Here is an 18,395-nt window from a genome sequence, read left to right on the forward strand (position 1 = left end):
CCACGCTCCCTCCATCTCCACTCCCTTTCCTGGAAGGAGTCTCAGGTAAGTGGGATGAGTCCCTTCTGTAGAGCTTTTCTTGCCCAAGGTTCGCTTTCTGACACAAAGCAGTAGTGGACCTTTCAGACAGCTGGACAGACTGCCTCCCATTACAGAAGGCAAACTAATCCAAATTTAAATTAAAAGAACCTTTCACACAGAATGGGGATCCTGGTGCTCGGTGACAGAGTTGCAAATGTTCAGCTCCACAAGAAATTGAGTCTTTCAGCTGGATGAATAGCTACAAAATGAGTGGCCAGTGTGAGACATTTAAGTATGATTTTTATCTTAGTGGTTATTTTAAAACATAACATTGGTCACAAGAAATGCCTGATGAAGTCCATTCAATCTGGTATTTTTCAGTGAATCAGTTTCTGCTTTTTTCATAATCTTTTTCTTGGTTTCCCTACCCAGGCAGAGACTGAAGCTGATGAGGAGCTCTAGCAGATGGACAGACACATCCTCCCAGATAAAAGAAATCCTTCACATACTAATCCTTTAATTTATTTTTACCATCAATTATAAGAGGAAAGCAGAGAGTTACAAAATCCAGTGCCTGTTTTAAATACATCCCTTCATTTAGCAGGACTGCAGTGACAGCAGTTTTAAAGGCTGAGTGAAACACGTGATTCAGGAGCTTTTGTGCAGGGCACTTAGAGGCAAGTATAAGTCCTTCAATAGGGGGCACAAATGAAATATAATCCAAAATGAGTTTTTCACAGGAAATAAAAAGCAAGCTTCCTCCACGAGGAAGTGTGGAGCAGCAGCATTCAGCCAGCCTGTTCCAGCTGCTGCTTGCACCCTCCACACCCAGCTTATACCTTGAAATACAAGCCCTCTTCATTTTTTAACAGCTCTGTCTCCTCTCTGCAGTGCACCTGGATAACTTTAAATAAGAAGTACATCTCCAGATCATCAAAAATTCCAGTGCTTCCCTACTATAAATATCCTCAGACTTTAATGCACATTTAATTAAGCCCTCCTCTGGTGTATAGACTATCCAAGGCTTTCAGCTCAGAACCAGACACCCTGGTGGCAATTGCAAATGCAACATGGGGACAACAGAAACGAAAAACGTGAGTTCAGTAATCCAGCCAGCAAACAATCACAGCACTTATTTTTCCAGTATTAGAAATGAGGTAGCTCCAAATTTCATGATTCAATCACTTCCACATCACTTCTTGCTGTTCCAGCTATTCAGAGTAACAGACAAACAGGAGATGAGATGAGATGAGATGAGATGAGATGAGATGAGATGAGATGAGATGAGATGAGATGAGCAGCTGGTTTATTTCCAGAACTGACCATGTATCAGGTGCTAAGAGGCAATTTCAAAAAAATCTAAAAATGCCGTTTATACATTTCCCCCAAGCATTTTAAAAGGCGATTTCTGTCCTTTGTCTGAGGATGAACTGCCCTCATACTCCTCTCTTTCCAGTGCATATGAGGATGTAGAATCCTATTTTTAAATCCTGCTAAAAATACCCTTCGTTCACAGGGGACAGAAGTACATTCTACAGCTGTAGATCTGTGAACAATATCCACCCCTCTTTTTTTGGGAGGGCTGTAACGGCCTACAGTCCCTGTCACAGCTTAATTCACCCTTGTCCCCATCCTGCCTCCTGGCTGGGGTGAAGACTGTCCATCACCACCAACACACTCTGCTGTCCTTATCAAAGTAGGACTTGTGGAGAAGATGCAAATCTCTTCTGTCAAGCTGGGAATTGAGTCCAGGAGCACTTTTTCTGACCAGAGACAAATATTCTTCTGAGCATAGAATAAAGCACCAGAAACAGAAGATTTAAATATCTCAGTTATGTTGCATTTTTATACCTGGCCTGTGTTTTTGTGCTACTTTGAATTTCATGACCTTTACCTAATGGACACCACAACAATGAAAACTTAAAATAAGGGAAAGATGTTGCAACTGATTAAGGGGTGATTTGAATTGCTAATCCTGCTCAAGTCATTACTGAAGAATGCAATGTTATCTCCATTATGCAAATCCTTATCCCATTCAGTAGGTTTGTAAACACCAGCAAAAAGACAGGTTTCAGTGTATATAGAATCACTGAGTTGAGCTCTAACATGCCTTACAATTACTCCTGAGGTCTATCTAATCATGTTTCTAATTAGCTTTGAAAGGAAAGAATAAACAATGTGTTTCCATGACAGCAGGGAGCTCAGTGATAGAAGAAAAAAAGGAGTCACATCTATATTTAGAAGAGTCTTTAACTAAAAAGATTTTCCCTCAGCTTTCTTAAGCTGTTTTTCAGAAATAAATTAATCTTCCCTGTATGTGAAGTTCACAGGCATCAATTTATTTTTTTTTCCTCAAAGACTCTACTAGCACCTGGTGGGAAGGATGATGGTCACATACAAACTCCAAGAAATTTGGCAACTTCACCCAACCTCATTTTTAATACAGCACAAACTCTACACAGTACACTCTGCACTCCACAGAGCCTATGCAGTGCTTCCACCTACTTTGCTTTTAGCTTACACTGAACCATGGGTCACAAAAGACTATGAATACATTGTAAAATAATCAGCAGGCTTAGCATTAATCTAAACTTGACTGCTGAGCTCAGAAGGGACAGCAAAAATTACAATGATTTTAAATGTTAGTTTTAAATGGTGCCTTCTATTTACTCATGTGGTCATGATGGGCAGCGGGTTTGTCTTGGGGGAAGGCAGGGAGAGAAAAAGGTAATGCATTTTACAAGAGCTGCAGGTAATACATGATTAATTTGAGTTTTAAATAGTAGCATGAAAGACCATGGGTTTGTCAAGGTGAAGAATGTTCATTAAACAGAGATTTACATTTCTCTAAAGATTCTTTGCAGACTTGATCACTGTTGTGAATCCTGCTGCAATCAGACCAAGGGTTGATTAATTACATCCTTTACTGAACAATAAAAAAGCCACCCAGTTCAAAGCAGCACAATGCTCAGTGATAACTTCTGGTGGAGTGCTGCTTTTGACATAAACTATGATGCACATATTGAATAATTCACCTTGAATGTAGCAAAGGCATCAGAAGCAATATCAAATGTTGACATTTCCACATATTTAAAAAAGTCTCTGAACTGTTCTGAAAATAGTATGATTTTGGCCAAGGGTTCATGGCGGATACACTCTCTCAGCATAATTCCACAACGTAAGGCAATATTTGGGGATTCATATCTGGAGAAAGAAGAGAAACAGAAAACATCAAAACATAGAAGAACAAAGATAAACAGGCACCTTTCTAGCAACAGGGAACTTTGTGGTGCAGGGAACACATGTGCCAGAAGGGACACCACACGTGGAGGGCAGCTCCCAGCCACAGTGCCATACCCAGCTGTAGGACCTCATCCCAAAGCTCAGGAGCAGACACACAGATAATGCTGACAGAATTTTTCATTGCAAAGCTCTCTCTTCCCAAGTCAAAACACATTTCGGTGTAAATTTGCACTACACCTCCTCTCTGTGGAAAGACCATGGGGACTGTGCAACATTTCAACAGAGCTCCTTCACCCTTTTGGATTTCTGAGAAAGCACAGCCTGTACAATATAATAACCTCCCTTTTCAGATTTAATTCTGAGAATTTAAATCTCCTCAGCTTATCCAAGAAAACTGTAACACCTCATGACCATCCATCACCTCCCACTCCTCCTCTAGAGGACATCACTCTGGAGTATTAATGAGGAAGGCAGGAAGAGTCTCTCCAGTCAGTCTACACAGGATTAAGCTTTCTGTAAGTCTGATTTTTTTTTTTCTTTTTCTTTTTTTTTTTTTTTTTTTGGTTTAGCAGGAATTCTGCTCAATTCCTCTTCTGCAGAGGCTCTGTCTGTGTTCTGGACACAAGCACGCATTCCTCAAGTTACAATCCTGTTATGGCACATGCACTGCAATAGCCAGGAGCCAGCACATATCTTGCCCTTGGAGAAAGGAGGGAGGGAGGAGGGAGGCAATTCTGATCATCTTCAGTTTCTGTAAAGTCTTGATTTCTTTAAAGCTGAAATTAATCTGAAACAAAACTGTTAGAAACACATTAAAAAATAAAAAGGATGAAATCCAACAGTCAAGTAGGACTTAAAATTAAGTTCTTCCAGCAGTCTGCCAGAAATCATGTGAAAGTGGTGAAGTCCAGGGGGACAGAAAGCACTCTCTGTTTCAATAAACTGGTTATACCATATCAGAACTGTGTATTATCACCCAGAGCTTATCAGCATCATTTTTCCTTTGCACAATTAATTCCTATCACTAGGCCAAAAGAAATACAATTATAAAAAAGGAAGAAAAATACAAAAGGCCATCTGTGCTGTAAGTGAGTGGGCCCTCAAACTTACCACCAGCATGCAATTTAAAAGAATGGTAGTGTTCTGCGAGCATACCAGAGCTGCATACTTCAACCTGCTGTCAACAATAGCTGGCTTAATGAAAATGGATTGCTATTCCAAACAGGCAAATGAAGCTTCCCACCCTCAAGGATATGCAGGCACTCAAGCCCCTATTTGTTTTAGTTTAGGGAAGCATTTGCAAACTTGAATTTCTAGCTCTACAGACAGCAGAAATTCACTGATGTTTCCTATTGAGGCATCAACTCTATTAACAGGAATATTAATTTTTAAGAGAAATGAGGCAGAGCTGCTCCTAGGAGTGCAGCCAGGAAAATATTTAATAGTTGGCTAATGAATATTTTGGTTGGAGTAAAAGCAAATTACATTGTTTCCAGCACAATAACTTTTAAAAACATTAAGTATCAACAGAATCATTCTTAGTCAAATGCTCCATTATCTGGAAGTGGGTTATGGACCTTTGGCTGTTCACATAAGCAAGGGAAGTTGAGTTTGGCATCTGGAATAAGCCTGAAAGAAGTTTACAGGCTGCCCAGTCATAGCAAGTATGTCCTTTGCACCCACACTTAAATGCACAGCCACCAGGCAGGAATGATAGAAATGTGTTTCTAAATCACTTTTAATGAGCAATTAGTGCTCTATGCTGATTAATTCCCACAGCAGAAAAAAATACTGAGTTCTTCTCTGTCTGGATGAACTTATAATCTAAAGAAACCCCCACACAGTGAATACTGGAGACAACTAGAAAATTAAACAATGGCCTTGAAGTATTTTCAAAACACTTATTGTAGAGTTTGAAAGAGGCAAGACTGAGAGCAGAAATGCATTTCTGTGTAAAGGGAATCATTCTTCCATGGTTAGTGAAGATGGTACAAGGTGAGGAGCACAGACAGGAGACTTGGAAGGCATCAAGGCTGGGAGACACAAGGTGTTAAAGAGATATATTCTGATCTGACTTTACGCTACTTGTATAGCCTGAGTTTCTTCTTGGATGAACTCAAGGGGAATTCTGCAACCTCAGCCAATATACCATTAAAGCTCTAACTGCCCTAACTATCTAACTGTGATATGAAGAGGTCATCACAACACAGGGTGAAGCAGTGTCTAGGGTAGAGATAGCATGTGGCATGAGCTATATAGATATATATATTCATAAAGAAGCTTCTAAATGTGTAACTTGAGAGAGACAATGCAAGTGCCATAAACTAAGTCCTCAACAGTCACTTACCTAGAGGGAAAATATTTTAAATTACAAAGGACCAAAGTTATTTCTGGGCTAATTCAATAGGCTGACACCAGAGAAAAAAATTGGCCCAAATACACCTGGTTCTCTGTGTACACCAAATACTGTACTCATCTGAAATCTTATACACAAAGCCTGCACTCAGAAAATAAGATGCTATTAAAGCAAGTCCTCGTGCAGCAGCAAAGTCAGATCACCTACATGAACGAAAGGAAGAAAATAAAGACATTAACTATGTGCTGTGTGTTTTCTGAAACTGAGAAGATGGAAGCAGGCAACAAGTAAAACAAAGCCTAAAAGGTAGGAACTGTTATCTCAAGCTGGCAGTTCCACTGCAGTCTGAGACAGGAAACACTGGGTGGGAGCTCTGACTGAAGAGAGCTCACATTGAGCCGCATAAAAGCGACCTTTTGCTATTGGGGACTGACGGGGGCAGAGGATATTTTGCATCCAATAGAAATACAATGTTCACAGTAGTCCTGGGCCATTTATTTTATAGTCATGGTAGAGGTGATTTTTTTTTCTCTCCAGGTAATGTCGTGATGTCATGTAACAAACACAAAATGGCACAAGTTAGCCAAACCCATTTCCTTTAAGCAGATTTTGATTTCCTATATTTCCTGTAGCATTATATAAATATATAGCTATATAATATAAAGGATATAATTCATTCAGAATTAAATAAATAAGAAAACATGTCCTCAAGTCACATTTTCACATGATGGTGTCTAACACGAGGTGCTTGTTTCCCAGTCCTACAGCTGACTGTACACACGCACCCCACGCTGTAGGCACGCAGCAAGCTGTGTGTCCAGGGACCTGCTGTGGCTGCAGGCACAGATTTTAGGTCTCATTTTCAGACAGTCCCAGCAGCAGAACACAGGCAGGGAAGGCATCATCACGTCTGACATCATTACTGCAGCATGTTCTGCAGCAGCTGCTCAGGCTGGGCAGGACTGACTCTGGACTTCTGCTGATGGATTCAACTGCACTTTTTTAACAAGACATTCCAGAAATGGCAATTCTGAACCAGTGCAGGGCTAAAGAGGGCTAGACAAGACATCATGAACAAGGAGCCCAAGGACCACAGACATGCTGCTGCATGCAGCAGCATTCTCCAAAAAAAGAATCTAAGTGACGTCATTTAAATTCATCCACTGACTCAGGTCACTTACTGTAAAATGTCTGTCAAAAGCACATATGCATAAAAACTTTACTATCATCTTAATATTCTTGGTTGCTACAGATGCCAAAGAAAATCTGGGACATAATCCAAAAATATTTTTTATCTTTAAATAAAGCCCAGACATATGGTAGTGATACATACTCAACATGCAAGATCAAAATGAGTGAAAACTGAAAAAGCAAAGACAGAGAAAAGGGAAGAAAATGATTGTATATACATATGAAGTTAAAAATAGTTTTTAATAATGATGAGAGAATTATCATCACTGTCCTGAGGTTGAAAAGACAAAAAAAAAATAAATTAATGTTGAAAGTTGTGGAGTTAATTACAGAAATAATTTAAAGTTGAAGTTCACTTGTGGCCACAAGCATTGGAGAAGTCTGTCCCACAGGCACAACTACTTTTTTAATGCATTTTTGCTTCTCTCTGTTCTACCGCACAGTGCTCCAGTTTGACTCCAGTTATTTACAGACACCACTGTTGGTCACTCCTGCAATGCAAAAAGGTCTAAATGAACCTGAGCAGTCACCAGCTATGCTACACATGAGCTTATGGTGAGAAATTAAATACATATCATGTGGGGAGCAGTCAAAAACAACCAGCACATAATTATTTCAGCATGAAGTTTGGTGAAGAAATAACAGCCAAATGAAATAACCTGATCATTAACAACTATAGAGTTCCATAGAAAGAAAGTCAATATGAAAAAAAAATACAGTTAGAAATAAGGAACAAAATCTTAAAATCCATTTTTTTAAAAAAAAATGAAAGTGAGAAAGTAGATCAACTGCAATGCCAACATGTTCCAGGCAATGCTCTTAAATGAAACTCAAAGCACCTACCCCTTTAAAAGCATGAATAGGATATGTGGATGGGCACTAATGTATTCCACAGTAGGGCTGCGTGTGCCAATTTGTCTTCTCAAGATGTTGTTGAATATCTGGGAAACATCCTTTTTGCCCTGTTAAAGAAGCAAAATATATCTTTGCTTAGAAAAACATGAGCAAACAACCATTTACTATAATACTGATTTAAAGTACAAATGAAAGTGAAAACAGAACAGGTCAGCCTTTTATTTTTTTCTCCATAATGTCTCTGCCTCATATTTGCTGTTTCCAGAAGAAAGCTTCCTCCTCCAGGCAGCTCTGAAGGCTCCTGACTTCCCCACTCCTATTTGCACCTTTTTTCCACTAAATGAAGATGTGCATTCCTCTTACAGTGTCAACCAAGTCCCTGGCTATTTCAAGCAGCAAGACTAAAGCACCGTGAAAGCAAGCCACTACCCCGAGCCAAGCGTGCTGTTGCCGTGTGTGCTGTTATTCCCGTAGCCTCCAAATGTGAGTAATCGAGCTGGTACCAAACCACTGCCACACTGCCTACACTTAAAAAGCTAAAGCTTTTCATTAGTCAAATGCAAACAATTCCAAGTATGATTACATTTCTGAAAATCAGGGTTGAAATTAAGCTGTGCCCATTATTTACCATGGAAAATGAAGTAACTACTACCAGTAAAACAGCTGCATCACATACGTGCCTCTGCTTTAATAAAAACTGAGGTCCTTCTCTTTGTCCTAATGTTGTGCTGTATGCACCTATTTACACAATCACATTTTGTCTTCAAATGTTTCCCTGTGCAAACAGCTTTCCAGAAGGTCTTTCCAAATCATGTTCTATTCAGCCACAGGGCTCACCAATACCTCTTGCATTAGAAATCCTCCTCCTCCCCTGCACAGCAGACAAATTGATGTGTGAAGTTAAGGGAGGTGGGAGATGGCTGCACTAAGGACCAGTAACCAAGGCACTGAGTCAACAGCTGGTCACTATGCACAGGGCAAGCTAAAGCAAAAGGTCACTTATAATCTGTACATGCTCATTGATCTGTCTTGGGAGGACAAACATTCCTTGGCAGAGAATTTATTGAATGTTTGAAGCCAAGGAGCAGATAGTTTCACATGGAGGAAAATTCCCTGGTTTCACCTCTACAAATAAATCAGTGCTAAGGAACACAAAATATTCTGCTTTCCTACTTGTTCCAGCCCAGCTGGTTTGGAGACTTGGAGACTCTGGGAATTAAACAGGAGAATCAAATCAGAGCAGGCCAGTCCATCTGCCTTTGTCTGCAACACTTTTTTTGACCCTTGGACGCAATTTCAAATAGGCTAATTCTGTATAAAGTCATCCCATTCTCCCGTATCTTTATAACACCCATATCATATGCCTGGAATCCTGCAATCCCCACGGGCTTCAGCAGTTGCTCCAAGATGAAAACACTTCAGACAGAGAAGAGCTGTTGAAAGAGTGAGGTAAAGATGGCCAGAAATTAAGGGATCCTCTCTGCTAGGCCAGATTTTATATTAGTTACTTAATACTGTGTGCATTGCGGCATAATATCCATGTGCAGAGAGGAGATAGATATAGATATATAGATATATGTATCCAATTATAGCTAATTTTCTAGAGATCAGTGAAAGCCAGAGTTGATTTCCATGGTTCTCCAGGAGGGAATGGAGGCAGATAGGAGGGAACCCTGACAGATTTCCCTCACCACCTGACATACATTAAAATTGTGGGAGTACTTTCAAAACACTCCTTACTTGGATCCGCAATTGAATTTTGCCTTATAATGAAACACATATGGCCACTGAAGGAAAAGATAAGGCAGCATGAAGAGAAAGAGGCTAGACAGGAACAAAAAAACCTGCCAAGGATGCATTATATAAATAAAATTTGTATAACACCCATACCTGTTTCAAGGCAAAGTAAGGGAAAGATTATAAAATCACCAGTTCTGGGCTTGTAGTTATTTATTAGGAGCTTTGGTAAAGCTAAAGGTTTTTTAAACCTTTAGGCTTATACACAGTAACATCTACATTTTTAGTCGACTTCTTCCGTTTGCCTCAGCTCTTCAAAGTTCAAAAATAAATTTCATATTTTAAATTTCTAAAAATCCAGTCTGATCTTGATTCTGGGCTCCTGCCCAAACCCGACTTTAATGTTTCATAACAACATCATCACTGAAATTATATCTTGTTTGTTGAGAGGCAGAAGTGATAAACCTGTGTTTTCTACAGATGTGTGATGGATGTGTACAAGTCTTCCCTACACAGTCTTTGAAAACACAAAGGGAAGCTCAGCTGTGAAAAATTGGGATCAAAGTAGGCAGAAGGGTTGGTGAGGAAGACACAGGGAATCAAGACAAAGCAAAGTAACATTATCGCCTTCAGAAATCAGATTTTCAGTAGTTAATGATTTATTTTTTACCATTACATATGGATGAAAAAATTAACTTTGCATGTTATAGAGTAATGAAATTGTTTGTTCAAAGAAGAAACTTAAATACCAGCTGGGGCCACCAATATAACAAAATGGAAACAGAAAAGTTGATAAACTGGAAAAGTCAGTAGGAAGACATGAAGACAAAGCAGCACATACTCTTACTGTCCTCTTGTTCAGTGACATTTGGTCTCTAGTGTTTTGTCCAAAGAACATGTATAACAGCTTGTCTAAATGATTGGAAAGTTTTTGCAACTAAAAAAAATATATTTTGCAATAAGAATTATGAGAATTGTTTGTAACAACAGCAATTCAACAACAGACTAGGTATTTCATCCAGTGCTTGCTTTTAAGGACTGTATGTACAATATGCTCATACAGAATTTTTTTTCTGGCAGAAGTAATACAGACTGTCTTGTAACTAAAAAAATGCAGAAGTGTCCCTTCTGTGCTAACAGTATCTTCTCCTTCCCTCTTCTCTATTTTTCTTAAAGGGTTTTTTAAGGACTTGGGTTGTTGGGTTTTGAATATTTTTGTAATTAGACATTTTACAGCAACCAGAGGAGTCACAGAGAAGACAAAGCATTAAAAAAAAATCTCCTGAACTTAAGACCCGAGCAAGAGTGAGAGAATTCCACTAAAAACTTTTTCAAAAATTAATACAAAATAAATAAATCAGTCCCTGATCCTGGATTTACTGGTGGTAGGGGACAGAGTGGGAAAAATAAAACGTAAATCACCCATTTTCCTCTCTTTCATTCATTTACAAAATGGGAAGAAAATAACTTCTACACATGACTCCCAGAAAAGGTGTCTCTGAGAGCATCCAATCTCTTTGAAAAACCAATTTTTCTCTTCAGCACCTGCCTGTACATTGGGTACTGCTCCTATTCCAGACCTCAGTGGTGGAGGTTTGGCTCCCGGGAGCTGAGGATTTCCCACTGATGGTCAGACACTACTGAGGAATCACCAGTGTCCAGGAGCTACAGAAATCACGGAACTCATAACAGCAGTCCCTGGGGGCCACTATCCCAGCTGACTGCAAACCACAAGAATGACAATGACCTGAGAGTGACAGAGTTTATTCCCATCCCTACTGGTCAACAGTAAATTAACATGTTGATATTTATCCTGAATTACTGCAATCTCTGCTGCTATAACTCTTCTTCTCATTAGTTATAAGCAAGTTTAGTTGTCATAGCAGTTGTTTACTAGGTTTTTTGCTTTAACAACAAAGCTGGAAAGAAGTTCCACAGAATATATCATTTTATATATAAATATATAAAATTAAATAATATATACATATACATTCATATTAATTTTTCTACCATGAGATAAAAGTTACATTCCTTTCTTCTTTTAATTCAAACAATTAAGTGGGGAACACCCAAATTACCTTGTGACATGCTGTCTGTTTTTAACATGTTTTTCAATTCCTTTTCTCTCAACTAAACCATTTTAATCCTTTCAGTCTTTGACACATGAAATTCTCCATGCTTCCAATTATTTTTATTCCATGTCCCTGAACCCCTTCTAAGTTGGACACTCTTCAGAGACAGCAGATAGCTCTAGCTGCAGTATCCCAAAGATCATCCCTGCAGTTTACAAGGTTGGTCCTAGACAGTATTCCCAGTACCATGTCCTATCTTGACTGGATACACATGGCAATATTTCTTTATTGTTTTTGTTTTAATTAAAAAAAAACCAAACAAAAACCCCGAGATTTACTGCCAGTGTATGAGCATGTCTTTCAGAACACCAACCAATCTAGAGCAGCAACTTTCTTCAGCCTGTGGAAAACAGTTTTGAATGCAATGAAATTATTTAGACTTTAGAAAAATATGGCTCTAGTCACTGACAACACCAAGACCAGGGAGATGAAAGAAGTTTATGACCTACCTCAAAATCTATCAGCTGCAGGTTGGCAATAAGTGTCACTAGAAGGCCACTGTTGTAGAGCTCTTGTGCCAGCTGGGCCACGATTTCTGTGGGTGGCTCTTTGTCTGTGGTCCCACATAGAATTTCCTTCATTGCTTGCAGAGATTTTGACACCTCCTCCGATGCCTTTTTGCCAGCACATAATGGGTTTTGTTTAAAAAAAATGAAACAGGAAAAAAAAAGAGTGTTCTTTTAAAAGACATGCATTTCAAAACAAATGTAACTAAATGTACTTACAATGATCATTATCTATTGTAAAAGGATATCCTAATTTTAGATAATCATGGAGGCTGGAGCATCCATACTGTACCCTGCAGGCCTTACACGAGATAAATTCAATTTAAACATGACATACCATCACTTACAGACTACGGGCATAAAATAGGGCCAAGAGAGCAATTACCAACCAGAGCCAGCAAGATCCTTTAACAGGTTTGGAGGCTGGCACAGTCCTGCAGAAGCAGCAGCAATTTCACTGTTGCTTCCCCTGTCCTCCCCAGTGGGTTCCATGGCACATGTGGGGCAAGAGGTACCTGATAAAGGTCCCAAACCAGGTGGTTACTCTCACCAGAGGGGTGGCTGATCCCATCCACTGCTTCCTGATGGGCTGTCCCAGCTCCCCTGCTGGGAACCCAAATAAACCCTCACAGCCCTGTGGCACTGCTTAACCCAGCACACAGCTGCACACCATACAGCCACTTGCTCGCTCCCCGCTCAGCAGGATGGAAGGAACTGGGGGGAGGAAGTAAATTTTTTGGGTTGAGATAAAGATAGATTAATAGGATAGAAAAAGAAGGAAAAAATAGTAGCAATAATAACAACAACATAATAAACAACAAGTGATGCACAATGCAATTGCACCCAATGTCCAGCCAGTTCCTGAGCAGCAGCCCTGGGCCAGCTTTCCCCCCAGCATTACATACTGAGCATAATGCCATGTGATATGGAATATCCCTTTGGCCCACTGGGGTCAGCTGTCCCAGCTGTGACCCCTCACAGCTTCTTGTGCCTCCAGCCCACTCGCTGGTGGGGTGGGGTGAAGAGCAGAAAAGGCCTTGACTCAGTGTAAGCTCTGCTCAGTAACAACTAAAACATCAGAGTATTATCAACTTTATTCCTATCCTAAATTCTAAACACAGCACTTTACCAGCTATTAGGAAAAAAATTAACTTTAACCCAGCCAAAGCTTGACAGCTTTGCATTGCCACCACCTATTTCTCCTCATCGGGTGTGATTTGAGCCAAAATCTTCCACAAGGGATTTGCTCTGAGGCAGGCACTTCAGTCTCAGGTTGAGAAATTTAAATTAAACAACTTGCTTTAGTAAAGCTCCACATCTGCCACCAAGTGAAGTAAAATAGATATTTCACCTCTTTTGCTCCCACCTAGAGTATACTAATCCTGTGCAATGTTTCAGGTACCTAATGTAGAGGATGAATCAGGAACTAATTTACGAAGTATCTTGACCAGTAAGATTACAACAGGGGAAGGAAAGAGACCTGCCTGTAAACAGGTAACAGCTTAGCATTCATGCAGCATGTTTAAATCAGATATAAGTGATAATACCCTACTTCCCAAGGAAAATGACTGCTGGCTACAGCATGGCAGCTCTGGCTCACACTCTCCTCACAGCTTCATTCCACTTGGAACAAATAAAGACTCTCTGGAGGAAAGGAGTCATTTTTTGATGTGTGTGTGTGGGCTGTAAATCCCACTGGCTCCAGCCATGGGGCTACGGAGGCAATGGATTCTTCTGGGTCAGGTTATATTTGATACACGCATGACCTGCAGCAAGGTCAATTGGATTCTTTGGCAGGGAGTGGGAAGAAAGTAAGGAACAGGTTTGAAAGCAAAGCTGAGAATGACAGCAAAGTGCCAGGCAGGATGCTGAAGACAGGACAGTGTTTTACATCTCTGAAACACCTTAACTTGAAGTTAGCCTTTTGTTAGCATAGCAGGTGAAAAAAAAAAAAAATCTGGACAAACGCAGAAAACCCAAGAGTGATTTGTAAAAGCTAACTGGGAATTAATGGATGTTCAAAGCCAAGTCAATAATTTCTATATATCTCTTACATATATTGAAAGGAAAACCATCATGCTTTCAAATACCACCCCATCAATCTATATAACATAACTCCACAGTACTCTGAGGAGGCATCTCTCACCTGCTACTGATATTCCAACATTTTCAACCACAAATTTTATTCACATTAGTGAATAAAAATTATAGAAAAAATGACAAGTCCCAAAAGAAACCAAAACCAACCACAGTAAAAAGCCACTTTTACATTGCTGCTACCTGGAAGATTTAAGCACTGGTTTTGCACAGCATAAAGAGCTGCTGTCCTCCAACCTTTTTGTACCTACTCACAGTTTTCTGCTGGTTGAGATAGGTCAGCATGAGCAGCGTGTAAATGAGCATGACTATGTGATAAATTCTAACAGCAGAAGTCTTGATGTTCCTTACCATCACTCAGCAAAAGAGCCTATTTTTACCTCAAATGTTAGTGGTGTGTCACTTGAGATATCCCACAGAGTACAGATGGGATTAACAACAGGGGCTCTATCTTAGAAACTAAAGCTCTAAATCTTTATAAGAGCTAGGGAAATATTTTCATTTCAAAGGAAAAGCCCGTACATTTTTTCGCTTTCCACCCCTTCTGCTGGGTTGGGTGTGACTATCTCTGGCATTCTGTAATTAAAAAAAAACATTAATAACTTTGCTTTCTAGTATAAGTAGTCTTTTCTGATATGTAGAAAAAAGGTCTGCAGGACTCAGCTTTAGGTTTAATTCTCAAAAAGGAGACCAAAAAGTGCTGTGTGAGAAAATGAAACAGAGAACACTGGTTCTGGTGGGCAGAAATGGCCACCACAGCTGCATTTCTCTTATCACTTGCCATCCCATCCACTCGTCTCCTCAGCTTTTCCACATGAGATTTACATTTCATGTGTCACTTCCTCCCCCTTCACAGCCTCTCCACAGCCTGTGTTTTGACATGCAGCTCAGCACCAAAAGTTATTCATAGTCAAATATCTAAGGACCACTCCTCAGGGGATATCCCTCATAATATGGCTGGAGGAAATCTATAATCCCAAACACAGATTCTTAAATTAACAGCCTCCATTTTGACATTACCACTTAATCTCACAGCAATTCTAGAATAATACCTTAAGTACATAAGCACTGTTTCTGGGATGGAAACTTTCTTAAGACTCAGAGAAAAAAAGACATTCCAAGACCCAACATCTGTCCAAAACAAACAACAAAGCACATTTATTCACTAAAATACATGGAAAATGCGAGATGACAAAAACATATCTGCATAAGAAGTCAGACCAGTCCTGACCCTCTTTAGGAAAAATTGCAAAAACCAACAAAAAGCCTCAGCAAGACATCCTCCCCCCAGTGATGTCACAAACAGAATTTCAGTGGCAAAAAAATAAAAAGGAAAGAAATCCCTATTATGACTTCCATGCTACTTTTTGTTTTCCATCAGTGGGAAGAGCAACAATAGCAAAGTGCTGCAACCACCACTCCTACAGAAGTTACAATGTAAAAAAAAAAAACCAAAAAAACCCAAAAAAAACCACCAAAAAAACCCCCCAGTTTCATGAAATATCAAAGCATTTCAGCCATTTGCCTCACTCTTGCAATCAGGTACAAGCTTATTTCCAGCAGATTTTCTTTTTATCCTCTAGGTACAAGTCCTTTCCACAATTACTGAATTTATGCCATTATATTTAGAGAGGCTGTTGTGAATAGAGGGAAAAAAGAAGGAAAGGAGAAAACTAAACACATAATCCTAAACAGAACAGCTTATACACATATATATTAATGTCAAAAGTGGGATATGCTGAACTTTCGACTGTCAAAAGTTGCAGGTAGAGACAAAAAAACGAGGATGAAATGCAAGCTGATTCCCAGCATACACACAATTTTAGTGTTTGCACTGCTGTCCCTACACAGACATCAGGATCTCAACCTCCTAGGCCAAGTTTCTGGTCTTTCCAACAAGTTTCTTTCCAACAAGATCTGACTCTGCATCCACACAATAATATAATAACCACCAACCCACAAGAGGCTTTTGTGGGTCCATCTTGAAAGACAGGATTTTGTGTAAATGTTGAACTCTAACAATCCTTGGATTCCTCTGCCAACCCTACTGGACTAGATGATCTACAACAGCCTTGGAGATAGAAAACAGACAGTATAGATAAACCTGCATAACTTCTCTATGTCAAATTATAAACATGTTCAACATCCCCTCCTCATATAGCTGTTTTTTTGTCAGCATTTATGTGTCTTTCTAAACCTACCAACAGCTTCAACCAGAGCTGGAAATGTTATAAGTTGAAGATTGTTGTCTCAGTGTATTTTCCTCACAGATCAAAGTTTTGTCACTGTTGACTTAATGGGAACATAATACAAAGAAAGGAGCTTACAGAGAAATGATTCCCTGAAATTCTATATTAAAAAGTCTTCCCTGAAAGACTGATTGATTTTCACATGTGGGATAGTCTGTGGAGTGCCATAAGAATATGGCAAACAGGAGCATACAGCTTCTGTTTGTGTACCTAGCACATTTCCAGATGGAAAATCTCTCTATAAACTGTTTCCCTCTTGCACAGCAGCAGGCAGTAACACACAGAGATGCCTCCCAGTGCGATGTTAAATACTCCAATGTGTGATTCAGTGATCTGCCAGTACTCCATGCTATATATTGCAACTAAAAGCATAAAGCTCCTTGATTCAGTCCTATCTGGTTCAAAAATATTCTTACTGTGTGATTCAAACCACTTTTTCTCCTTAAAACAGTGCCAATGCAGCTCTCTCTACATGCGACTGTAAGGATTCCCAAGAAAAGCCACTAGCAGAATCTGAATCCAACAACCACGTAACATCAGGATCACCTCAACTGGCTTATTCTTGATGCAGTTTCATGTTAAATGGACCTACAGGGCCAAACTGTGGATATTTTAGATCAGGAGGCATGATGTCTGTCATTTAGCAAAACATTATGGACTAGTATTCAAGTAAGCTGGCAAAGACAATTTGGCCAAGCAAGTACAACAGGGAAACGCCTTTTAAAAGGATGCATGATCAAATGGAGAAGACAGCTGTGCCCTACCTGGACATAAATTCTTTTACCACTGTTAATCCTGTACTTAAGACAGAACTAAAGGTTCTAAAAGTCCTTAAAACATAAAAGCAGAAGAGACAGGTTTAAAACTTGGCACCAGAACCTGAGAGTATCTGGAGTTTCTCCCACCTCTAGAGCAGTAACAGGCCTTAGCAGAACAGGGAAGCTGAAACATGAAATGCTCCACAAAACCCCAGGACACACAGAGCTAGGGGGAAGGGGTGCCAAACCCTTCTTATCTCCTTCCCTCGGTTTCAGTGTGCAGCAATGAAACGGAAAGCAGTTTTGCAACTGGCTCTGGCAGCTGCAGAATCGCATCCATGGTGTTCACATTCCCAGCAGTCACGTAACTGTTCTTCCATGCAAATGCACACAGAGCCCTCTGCATGCACCTCATCTCCCACACCAGTCCCCAGAGCTTTACTGACGCAGCAGCCAGCAAGGTGAACTGCAGCCAGGAATGGCTTCCTTGTTGCTATGTAAAAGAGCAGGATTTATTGATAGAAGTATTTGTTCCAGATATCTTGAAGTCTTTTAATTGTAGCCCTAATAAATTGCTGCTCTTCTGACCCTTCTGAACAGCACCAAATTTGTTACAGCATGTGGAGATGAAAGAGAGGACAGATTACAGTGACCTACCTGAACAAGCAGTCTTGTTAGAGAGATTTAAGTGAAAGGGGCAGAAGTGTGGCACTTCAGGTTATTTTACATCTCACTTCCCTATGCTTCTGAACACTGACTAAAGGCACTGCAGCCTCCAGTTCTGCCTGACAGGAAAGCACTCAGCACAGCGCTCTGAACCTGCTCTAACGCATTTGGGTTCATTTTCCACAATAAACCCTTGTCTTGGATCAGCTGTACCAGAAACTGCAAATCTTTCAGCCCATCTAGACCACATGCAAAGATTAGACCGAGTTTCAACCAACCTCAGATCCGTTTGCTGCACTAAATTAAAAGCCTGTGACACTTGGAAGGCTTTTGCTGCAGGGCAGGTTCAGAAAATGTTACCAAACCTGTAGGCACCACAGATGGCACTGAGTCAGGCTGCCGCACCCAAAGGTGTTTGGTTAGCAGCAAGAGGGTGATGGGTTCAAGGACGTCCTTCAGTGACAAACTGGATGCCACCCGCACTGCTTTGTGCTGACTGGGCTCAGCAGCTGAACACCAGGCTTTGAGAAGTCAGCATGACACACCTTTTTCTTGTGAGGTTGGTCAAGCACCCTTTCTATCAA

General features: G+C 40.1%; 1 protein-coding gene across 9 annotated transcripts in view; it reads right to left on the reverse strand.

Annotated features, from left to right (window-relative positions):
• The window catches only part of CAB39L (calcium binding protein 39 like), a 60,935-nt gene that overhangs the window by 11,918 nt on the left and 30,622 nt on the right, over positions 1-18,395 (reverse strand). For all 9 annotated transcript variants that reach the window (XM_088051909.1, XM_014252120.2, XM_014252125.2 and 6 more), the window contains 3 exons: positions 11,985-12,149; positions 7,655-7,773; positions 3,057-3,225 (listed from right to left, as the gene is read on the reverse strand). In XM_088051909.1, the coding sequence (XP_087908035.1) occupies positions 3,057-3,225; positions 7,655-7,773; positions 11,985-12,149 (453 nt within the window). The remainder of the gene's footprint in view (positions 1-3,056; positions 3,226-7,654; positions 7,774-11,984; positions 12,150-18,395) is intronic.

Source organism: Pseudopodoces humilis, chromosome 2 (genome assembly GCF_049639895.1).
Source record: "Pseudopodoces humilis isolate 2021_Gansu_Grassland_sample_001 chromosome 2, ASM4963989v1, whole genome shotgun sequence".
NCBI lineage: Eukaryota > Metazoa > Chordata > Aves > Passeriformes > Paridae > Pseudopodoces > Pseudopodoces humilis.